At 48.3% G+C, this 10,642-nt stretch overlaps 1 protein-coding gene across 1 annotated transcript; it reads left to right on the forward strand.

Moving 5' to 3' along the window:
• Nucleotides 1–4,240: 4,240 nt before the first annotated feature.
• LOC136523195 (uncharacterized) lies at nucleotides 4,241–4,582 on the forward strand. Its single transcript, XM_066516962.1, has one exon. The coding sequence runs from the start codon at nucleotides 4,241–4,243 to the stop codon at nucleotides 4,580–4,582; it is 342 nt and encodes a 113-aa protein (XP_066373059.1).
• Nucleotides 4,583–10,642: the final 6,060 nt, after the last annotated feature.

Below are 10,642 nucleotides of genomic sequence, written 5' to 3' on the forward strand. Positions count from 1 at the left end.
CCGTGCTCGGATTGAACCTCACCCGCGCCATGCTCTCTCTCCAGATCGTGGCCGCCGTTGACGACCCACTTCGGAGCCCTCCCGGACACCGCGACCACCACCGGTGACCCCGCGGTGAGCTTCTCCGCCTCCCGATGTACTCCGTTTGTCAACTAGCGCCCTAGAACACCATACCCGCAAGCGCGGCTCGCCGCCGGCAATGGCAGCCTCGCCGGTGATGCCCTGTAGCTGCCGGAATTCGCCCAGTGCCACCTGTGCCGTCGGATTCGCGATGAAGGGCCGCGATTAGATCTTACCTCTTCGTTAAGTGACTGGTCCATGGACCCGTAGACCACAGTCCACCGTGGCCGCGTTAGCCGGTCCACAGAGCCACATGGTGCACCGGACCAACCCTATGCCACCACGTGTCAGCCCAGTCAGCAGACGGGTCAACATCCAGTCAAAGCCGTACGGTTTTGCAGTTAAGCCCCCCTGTTTTCGGTGAATCAACCCGCAGTCCGTAGCAGTTCAAAATAATTATTTTCAGCCCTGTTTTTATTCGGTTAGGCCCCTGTATTTTCCAGAATTAGTGTGCCCAGTCCAAAGTACATTTAAATTCAGATTTTAATTGTTTTAATTCAAATTTGAGTTCAAATATTTACAGGAAAGCCACTGAACCTTATTTCATGCGTAACTTTTGCGTTTTAAGTCCGATTTGATCCGTTCGAATTGCGTTAGGACCGTATTTACGTTATCTACGTGTTTATACTACTGTTAGGCATGTTTTCAACACTTGAAATTCATGAGTAGATTTAATCTATTATTTAATTAAAGTAAAACTTGTTTAAATCATAACTTGTTTATTTCAACTTCGAAATAGTCCGTTCAAGTTGTTTTTGTTTCGTAACGACGAGATCTATGCTTTAGCAATGATGTTTACTATATTACTATTTCATAAAAATCATAGTTTAAATCATATCTTGATTAAAGATTATGCAACTAGGTTTTGTACATAAAATATGATTTGTTTTACTTTTGTTTTATAATTTAAATCTAAGATTGACTTGATTCAATCCATATCATTTATAAAATATCTTTTGTATATGAATTCATAAAGTTAACATAAATGAAGCCTATAGTTTATTTTTCCACATATAAGGCAAATCTCTCGGTAGTTGTACCTTTTTAACCATAGCTTCGATTAGCGTGCCTCTCGCGACTATGTGTTCGTAGTGATGCGTAGAATCATATATCAATCTCTTTTACTTATTTTTCTATGATTGGTGTACTATTCAGATATAGATACAACTGTATGCTATGCATGTATGTGTATGGATGTTTGTGTGGTGTTCTACGATTGTCCAGTCGGTGAGATATACGTGGTGATCCAGAAGAAGAAGAAAGACATCAAAGAATAAAGCTTACCAAAGGATCGGTGTGTAAGGCAAGTATAGCATAGGACCATCCTTGTTACCTATTCACATTTAATCACTTAATTCATGTTGCATGTGTCTACCTTGTTGCTAATAAGGATATCCTAGATATTTGATATCTTGTTCCTTGAAAACCTTTGGGATATTGCTTGGGATAGTTTTTGCTAGTGCTTAATCAAAACCATGATCTTGTAACTTGACTAATGATATATGCAATAAACGTTAAAACATGACTTTTTAGTAACATGGAATCAGGGGGCTGGAGTGTTTAGCTACTTTCTAAATGCTCTAGATTCCTCTCCCTAAGGACTCATCTGTAAGTGATCATCTGGGACTTACAGTACAGCTATGAGGGCCATATGGCTCTGGCCTTAGCTCAGTATGAGGACCTTTTCTAGCTTGTTAGTGGTTACCTTTATGGCGCAAGAGGGGCTCCAACGGGTATGATCTCGGTCTGCCAAGTAGGTGCACTTGCTAGTCACTACTTGGAGGGGGTTCATGCTTATTGATGGGTAAACCTTAGCGGCCCTAACTTGTTAGATGAACCTTTGAAAGGCTTCATAGTGAAACCTGTCGACCTTCCTTGGTAGTGGGTCAAGAGGCTGATCACCTCGGGCGAAAGGGTAAATCACGACTCACAGTGAACGTGTACAACCTCTGCAGAGTGTAAAACTGTTATAACAGCCGTGCTCACGGACACGAGCGGCCTTGGACCCTTATGGAATAGTGATGATCACTAATGGATGATGATGTTAATAATTAATCATTTATGCTATACATTATTCATGTTTACTTGATCATGAGTTTATGGGCTTATGGATAAACTTGTTGCCAGCCAATTGCTAAAAAGATGATCTATTAAAGCTAATCGCAGTTAAACCAGTGTCAGCCCTTTTGAGCCTCATGAACCCCATGATATAATTGTTAAGTACGACATGTACTTACGCTTGCTTCATTTTTCTATACATTGGATAAAAATCCCGGATGGGTACCAGATTGCTGGTTTGGAGGAGTTAGGTTTGTGGTCAACCAGTCAGTCGTCCCTGTGAATTTGGAGTCTTCGCCAGAAGATTGGAGTCAACTTTCCGCTGTCTTTACTCTGAGGGTACTTTTCTTTTACTAATATGTTATGTAATAAGTATTGTCTTTTGATATTACCCTTATTTGTGGCTATATGTGAGATTTGACTTCCTAGGCTCACATATAGTGTGTATCTGGTTTTGTCTTTAAAACCAGGTGCTACAATATGTAATCAAGCCACCGCTACAGCAGCTTCAAAGCTTCCATCCACATATGCTGTCGGCAAGAACACTCAGGTATGCAAAGGTAATTAAAATATTCACCAACTCCCTTACTCATATTTATCTCCATGAGAATATTATTTGCTCATACAAAAATCATACCTCCCTTGTTTATGTCATATGCTCTAGTTTGGGTGTACTCATATACGATACATCCATAGGCCTTTTTAAATTAAGCTTGGTGCTTAGGTTTAAATAGCCTTCTTTAACCAAAATTAGACATGGTGTTTAATTTTGGTTAACGAACTTTGAGTAATTACTTTCAAAAACAACGGAGATAATTCATGATGGTGATGAATCAAGGCTAGGTTTAATTTGCAAACTTTACTTTAGCCTTGCTTGAGTTGTACTAAAAGATAAAAAGTTGGGTGAACAAATAAAAAATATAAAAATAATAAATCAATAATAATAATAATAATAATAATAATAATAATAATAATAATAATAATAATAATAATAATAATTTAGGCTCTCTAGTATTTCAGCTGGTAGAGCCCTTGTTTGTTTCTGCTTTTTGTTTTTCTGTTGAATAAAGCAGGTACAAGAATAAGTGTGGGGGAGATTCGCAACCTTCCATTGTTTCTGGCCGATTCGGCACGAACGTGGTTGGAACACCAGCCGTCCAACAGAATCTAGAGTTGGGCGGACCTGAAGGAGATCTTCGTGGGGAACTTCTAGGGCACATACAAGCGCCCTAGAAACCCATGGGACCTCAAAAACTTCCGATAGAAGGACGGTGAGACCCTCTGTGGGTACATTTGATGTTTCTCTCGGCAGTGCAACGAGCTACCTAACGTCGCCGATGCTGACATTATAGGGGCTTTCCTGTCCAAGACCACCTACGAGTCTTTGGTTCACAAGCTGGGATGTAAGAGCCCGCAAACCACTAAGGAGCTCCTAGACATTGCCACCAGCCATGCCTCAGGCGAAGAAGCGGTCGGAGCAATCTTTGATCGTCTCGATGGCAAGGCAAAGCGGGATGAGGACACCGGTGAAGGCACCTCCAATTGTCCTGCCAAAAAGAAAAACAAGAAGCAATGGCGCGAAGGCTTGCTCGTGGCCGTCGCTAACCGCAAGGGTGGTCGGAAGCCCATGGAGGGCACTCCAAACCACTTCGAAAAACTACTCAAGGGGCCATGCCTGAACCATACTTTCCCAGTCAAGCATCTGTACGAGGAATGTAGCCTCATGCGGTGGTTCTTGTCCAGAGGCTCCAACAAAGGGGAGCACGGAAAGGACCCTGCCCCCACCGCGGATGACGCCGAGGAGAAGGATGATGGCTTTACAACACCGAATGGCTGCCTCATGATCTTTGGAGGATCAGAGGCCTATGACTCCAAGCGCCGCTAGAAGATCGCATGCCGCAATGTCTATGCGACCGAACCGGCCACACCCACCTTCCTCCGGTGGTCAGAGTCCGCTATAACCTTTGACCTTGCTGACCACCCAGAGAGCGTCCCATAGTCAGGAAGATACCCGCTCGTAGTTGACCTAATCATTGGCCCAAAGCGCCTCACTAAAGTACTGATGGATGGAGGCAGCGGCCTCAATATCATGTACGCCAAGACGCTCAACGCGATGGGCGTTGACCTGGCGCGCATTCAGCTAACCAGAGTGTCTTTCCATGGCATCGTGCCTAGAAAGCAGGCCATGCTGCTTGGGCAAATCAGTCTGCCTATCACTTTCAAGGGTCTGTCCAACTATAGGATGGAGACCCTTACCTTTGAAGTGGTTGGGTTCCCCAAAACTTACCACGCCATCCTAGGACGACCATGCTACTCGAAGTTCATGGCCGTCCCCAACTACACCTACCTCAAGCTAAAGATGCCGAGTCCTAGTGGAGTCATCACCGTCAGCACCTCCTTCTAGAGCGCCTATGAATGTGAGGTCAAGTGCTACGATCACACCGCAGCAATCGTCGCCTCCAAAGAGCTCGCGGACATCAAGAAAGAAGTCACCGAAGAAGCGCCCGACCCCAAGAGGTCGATCAAGTCCTTCAAGCCAGCGGAAGGCTCTAAGGAAGTCCTCATAGACCTTGAGTCAACCAAGGGAAAAATGGTGCACATCGGTACCACACTTTACTCTAAATAGGAAAGCGCGCTCGTCGACTTCCTCTGCAACAACAAAGACATCTTTGCGTGGAAACCCTTGGATATGCCAGGCATTCTAAGGGAGGTTGTCAAGCATACCTTGAAGATCTTCCCAGGCTCCAAGCCAGTGAAGCAGCGCCTGTGTCACTTCGACAAGGAGAAAAGCAGGACCATCGGCGAGGAGATAGGAAAACTTTTGGTGGCCGGATTCATCAAGGAAGTATACCACCCAGAGTGGTTAGCCAATCTCATCCTTGTATGAAAGAAGAGTGGGAAATGGAGGATGTGTGTTGACTACATGGGTCTCAACAATGCATGCCCAAAGGATCCATTTCCTTTACCGTGCATAGACTAAATAGTCGACACTACCTTGGGGTGCGAAACCCTCTGCTTCCTTGACGCGTACTCTGGGTACCACCAAATCGCGATGAAAGAATCTGACCAGCTTGCGACATCTTTCATCACCCCCTTTGGATCATTCTGCTATGTCACAATGCTATTCGGTCTATAGAACACTAGGGCTACATACCAGTGCTGTATGCTCAAGTGCTTTGGGGACCTCATTGGGCGGACCGTTGAGGCCTACGTTGATGATATCGTGGTCAAGTCCAAATGGGCTGACCACCTCGTTGCCGATCTTGAGCAGACCTTTGCAAAACTCTGAGCCAACGGCATCAAACTCAATCCCGAGAAGTGTGTTTTCATGGTCCCAAGGGTTATGCTGCTCGGCTTCATCATCTCCAAGCGTGGCATCGAAGCCAACCCAGAGAAAATCTCAGCCATCACAAGGATGGGCCCGATTCAGAACATAAAGGGGGTTCAGCGAGTTACAGGATGCCTCACCACACTCAGCCAATTCATCTCACGTCTCGGTGAATGAGGTCTCCCCCTTTATCGGCTCTTGAAGAAAGCCGACCGCTTCGAATGGACATTCGAGGCCTAGGAGGCACTTGACATGGTCAAACTACTTCCGACAAAGGCCTTGATCTTGGTTCCTCCTACCAATGGAGAATCCCTCCTCCTCTACATCATGGCCACCATGCAAGTGGTTAGCGCCGCCCTGGTAGTAGAGCGGGAAGAAGAGGGGCACACCCTCAAGGTGTAGCACCCTGTGTACTTCATTAGCGAGGTACTATCCAACTCTAAGACCCGCTACTCCCAAATCTAGAAGCTCCTGTACACCATCCTCATCACCAAGAGGAAGTTGCGCCACTACTTCGAGTCACACCTAGTGATGGTCATGATGTCGTTCCCCCTCGGTGAGGTCGTCCAAAGCTAGGACACCATGGGAAGAACCACAAAATGGGCAATCCAGTTGATGGATCAGGGCATTATGTATGCCTCCCAAACAATGATCAAGTCCTAGGTGTTGGTGGACTTCATCGCTGAATGGACCGAGGTCCAAATGCCCCTAGCGGTCGTCGTTCAAGAGTACTGGATGATGTACTTCGATGGGTCACTGATGAAGAAGGGCGCCGGCATGGGGCTGGTCTTTGTGTCGCCCCTCAGGGTACACATGAGGTATATGGTTCGTCTCCATTTCCCCTCCTCCAACAATGTGGCCGAATATGAGGCGCTCATCAACGGCCTAAGCATTGCCATCGAGTTGGGCATCCGACGTCTTGACGTTTGAGGAGACTCCTAGCTGGTGGTCAATCAAGTCATGAAGGAGTCAAGCTACCATGATGCCAAGATGGCTGCATACTGCCAAGAAGTCTGACGGCTGGAAGACAAGTTCGACGGCCTCGAACTCAATCGCATCCCAAGGCGCCTCAACAAGGCGACCAACATGCTTGTGAAGGCAGCATCTGGCCGAGAGCCGGTGCCAGTGAGTGGCTTCGCCAGCAACCAACACAAGCCCTCGGTGTGCTATGAGGGATCAGAATAGGCCAATGACAGTCCGCCTGATCCAGCCTCGAGGGCTAGCCAACCAATAGCTCTGTCCGGCCCTAAGGTCATGGAGCTTGAAGAAGATCCAACGACAGAGCCTGACCCTCTGGTCGACTAGAGAACACTCTACCTGAACTACCTACTCCATGATGCACTACCAACGGACAAGGCGCAGGCTCAATAGCTCGCACGCCGCGCCAAGTCCTTCATTCTTGTGGAGGGCGAACTCTACAAATGAAGCCACACCGGGATCCTACAGCGCTGCATCCCCATTGAGCTGGGGAAGTGCTTGGTGAGCGATATCCATGGTGGGGTCTATGGTCACCATGCCGTGCCTAGAACCTTGGTTGGAAACACATTTCGATAGGGCTTCTACTGGCCCACTACAGTAGCCGACGCTGAGCAGATCATGCACACCTACGAAGGGTGTCAGTACTATGCTCAGCAAACTCACCTCCTGGCCTAGGCACTCCAGATGATCCCCATCCCATGGCCCTTCATGGTTTGGGGGCTTGATCTGGTTGGACCTCTCAAGAAGGCGCCTGGATGATACACCCACTTGCTCATCACCACAGACAAGTTTACCAAATGGATAGAAGCTCAGCCATTCTCTACGATCAAGTCCGAGCAAGCCGTGTTGTTCTTCCTCGACATCATCCATCGCTTTGGAGTACCAAACTCCATCATCATAGACAATGACACGCAGTTCACTGACAAGAAGTTCCTTTGATTCTGTGATGAAAACCACATTTGGGTCGATTGGGCCACCGTCACGCACCCCTGAATGAACGGGCAGGTCGAGCGCACAAATAGCATGATCCTACAAGGCCTCAAGCCCAGGATCTTCAACTGGTTGAACAAATTTGGCACACGCTGGGTCACCGATCTTCCTTTAGTACTCTAGAGCCTGAGAACAACCCCAGTCGAGCCACCAGCTACATGCCCTTCTTCATGGTCTATAGTTCCAAGGCTGTCCTCCCAACCGACCTCAACTATGGAGCACCAAGAATCAGGGCATATGATGAATAGGGAGCCAAGGCATCCCATGAGGATGCCATGGATTAGCTTGATGAAGTGCGCGATGTCACCCTCCTCCGCTCGGCCAAGTACCAGCATATGTTGTGATGGTTCCATAGCCGATGAGTGTGGGGTCAGGCCTTTTGATGTGGGGGACCTAGTCCTCCACCTCGTGCAGAGCAACAAGGACCGGCACAAGCTCTCCCCACCCTAGGAGGGGTCGTACGTCATCGTGGAAGTACTCTGGCCAGGTGCCTACAAGATGAAAACCATCATCGGTCAGGTCTTCACCAATGCCTGGAACATCGAGTAGCTACGTCATTTTTACCCCTAAATAAATGCATACTTTCTCTTATCAGTTTTGTCATCAAAATCCTTGATCTTTCATGACAACCAACCCCTGCAAGTGCGAGGGGTCAAACCTCACTCGGGGGCTAGTATGAGTACATTTATCTTACAAACATTCTCTATGCTTTCCCCCTTTTCTCATGGTAAGTCCTATGGGCTAGGATTTCGGGAACAAGCTCTGAGTATAACTGGTAGGACTGCAGGAAACCCATGCCCCGATGGCTACGGTCTCTTTGCTCACCAGCGTGATTAGAATTGGCTCGCCCGCACACCGAGCTTTTGCGACCTTAACCATGGAAAGGGTTGGGATGTGCTAAACCTTTTTTACACAAAAGGGGGGAAGAAATAAGAATCTGTTTGCTATAATGAAATTTGAAAGCATGTCCATTTGTTACAAGTTTCGCCGCCTGGCTTCCCTGCTTAACTAAATTCTTGCACGGGATGTCCGCATCCTTTATATCCGTAGGAAATTTTTGTTTCAGCAGGTAGCCCAAATGGACCGAACAGCTAGCACGACCATTGACAGGAAATGGATGGGACATGCTTCCCCTTACAAAGTGATTTCATCACGAAAAGGGACTGATGTATTCATGAATACAAAAAACTATTCACACGGGGGCTCCCCCACAACTTAAACGGATACATTTGCTGACCACTTCTACTCTAAATACTACTATGGCCATCCGGCGGCATCGGCCAGTTCATCTACTACGGCTGCCACAGCACGCTCTCCATCGGCAATGTCCTACCACTCCATGGGATCCCTGAGGGTGCCATCGTCTACAACATCGAGCGCCACATCGGTGACCGTGGTGTCTTCGCCAGGGTATCCGGGGACTACGACATCATGATCAGCTGCAATCCTGATAACAGCACCTCAAGGCAAAGTCTTCTAGATGGGGACGTTGCTCGCTGAAGTATGGCCACCATGGCTGGAGGATGTCTCTGACATCTCATCAAACTTGATGAATTGGCCGACCTGAGCGGCTGCAAGGGCGAAACCCCCCATTGGCATAGTCTTGGGCGGCTTCCCCACTGACAAGGCTCGCTCGGAGAAGCTCCGCCAAAAGAAGCCTACATACGGCTCCATCCCGACGAAGGACCCACAGACGGCGACAAAGCCGGCGATGTGTAGCACCCTCCAATGCGCCTCCTCCTTCGGCGGAAGTGGCCCCTTCTTGGCAAAGGCAGCCAGCACCATCTCATCTACGTTGGATGACCTCCAGCTCGACATCGCGCTCTAGATTCACAAATGGATCTCTAAGTTCTCCTCTCCCTCGCATTACCCTCTCTCACTTAGGAATCACTGCGACGCACGAATGCACTCGGCGAGAAGGAAGAAGGAGGAGAGGCAGCAGCTCAAGAATAGGTGGAGGAATGGGATGAGAGCCCTCTCCCTTCCCCTATTTAAGGAGGAGACACAATAGTTGGAAAAAGGCAAAGGGTTAGGGCGAAAAACCCTCTCCCTTCCCCTATTCAATGCAGATGGGAATTCGATGTGATGTGTCCTGACCGACGAGACACACCCTGCTCAATGAGATGGCGCCTAGTGAAATGGGGCATGGCCTAGGCATGGCCCACCACTACCACATGCTGGGCACGAGAAACAAGGCATAGCCACATGCAGGCGGCTCTCTGCCTTCCCAGGCAGGACCTGGAAGGGCCCAACGATGGAACCTCCATCAAGGGGAGACCAATGGGCCTCCTGAGTTGATCCGACGGCCCAGGCAAATGCTGAGCGACTGGGTTGCGGAACCAAACAGCCGCCGAAAGATAACCACCCTTGTTTACTTACTTTACATATTAGTATTCACTATCGAGCCTCCGACCCCAGCAATGGCTGGGGGTCGGACATCGCTCGGGGGCTGGCGAGAGCGTCTATTCACTAGACATCCTCTTTGCTCGACCCCTCCTTACGTTTGAAAACTAGAGGCATGGTGTGCGGGTGTAAACTTTGAGTAAAACTAGTCGAACCGCTAAGACCCTATGCCCCAGCGGCTATGGCGTTTTCGTTCACCAGCATGATCAAAGTCTTTGTTCCCGCATCCCAAAACTTTAACCTCCACCTTCTTGGGAAGGGTATGGTGGGGCCTACCTATGGAGTCTCCATCAAGGAGAAGCTGTCAGGTCACCCAAGTCGATCGAATGCCTCGGATCACTACCGAGTGATAGAAACAAAAATTTGGGATGCTCGTGCAGGTTACACTGGCCCCATCGCAAATGTTGGACCCAAACCCCTACATGGACATGTCCAGTAAGAGCTCCCCGCCACTCATGCCAACAAGGTAACATCACTGACCCTTGCCTTTTTCCATCATATGGTCATTTATACATTCATTTATTCATTCATTGCATATGCGATTGCTGCATCTCAACGCTTAGCGTCGTGTCACGAAGCGATAGTTGTCTCATTCGATATGAGCGACAACTGACCGAGGTTCGATGGCTGGCCCACAAAGGGCTCAAGGCCGCCTCATGTCAAATAGAGCCAGGGGAGAAAAACTAAGATGAGCCCCAGCGGCCATGCCCAACCCCGCTCAGAAGTGGATAGGGACATCTCGACCTTTCTCGTTCGATTCTAACC

This window comes from Miscanthus floridulus, chromosome 18 (assembly GCF_019320115.1).
Source record: "Miscanthus floridulus cultivar M001 chromosome 18, ASM1932011v1, whole genome shotgun sequence".
Lineage (NCBI taxonomy): Eukaryota > Viridiplantae > Streptophyta > Magnoliopsida > Poales > Poaceae > Miscanthus > Miscanthus floridulus.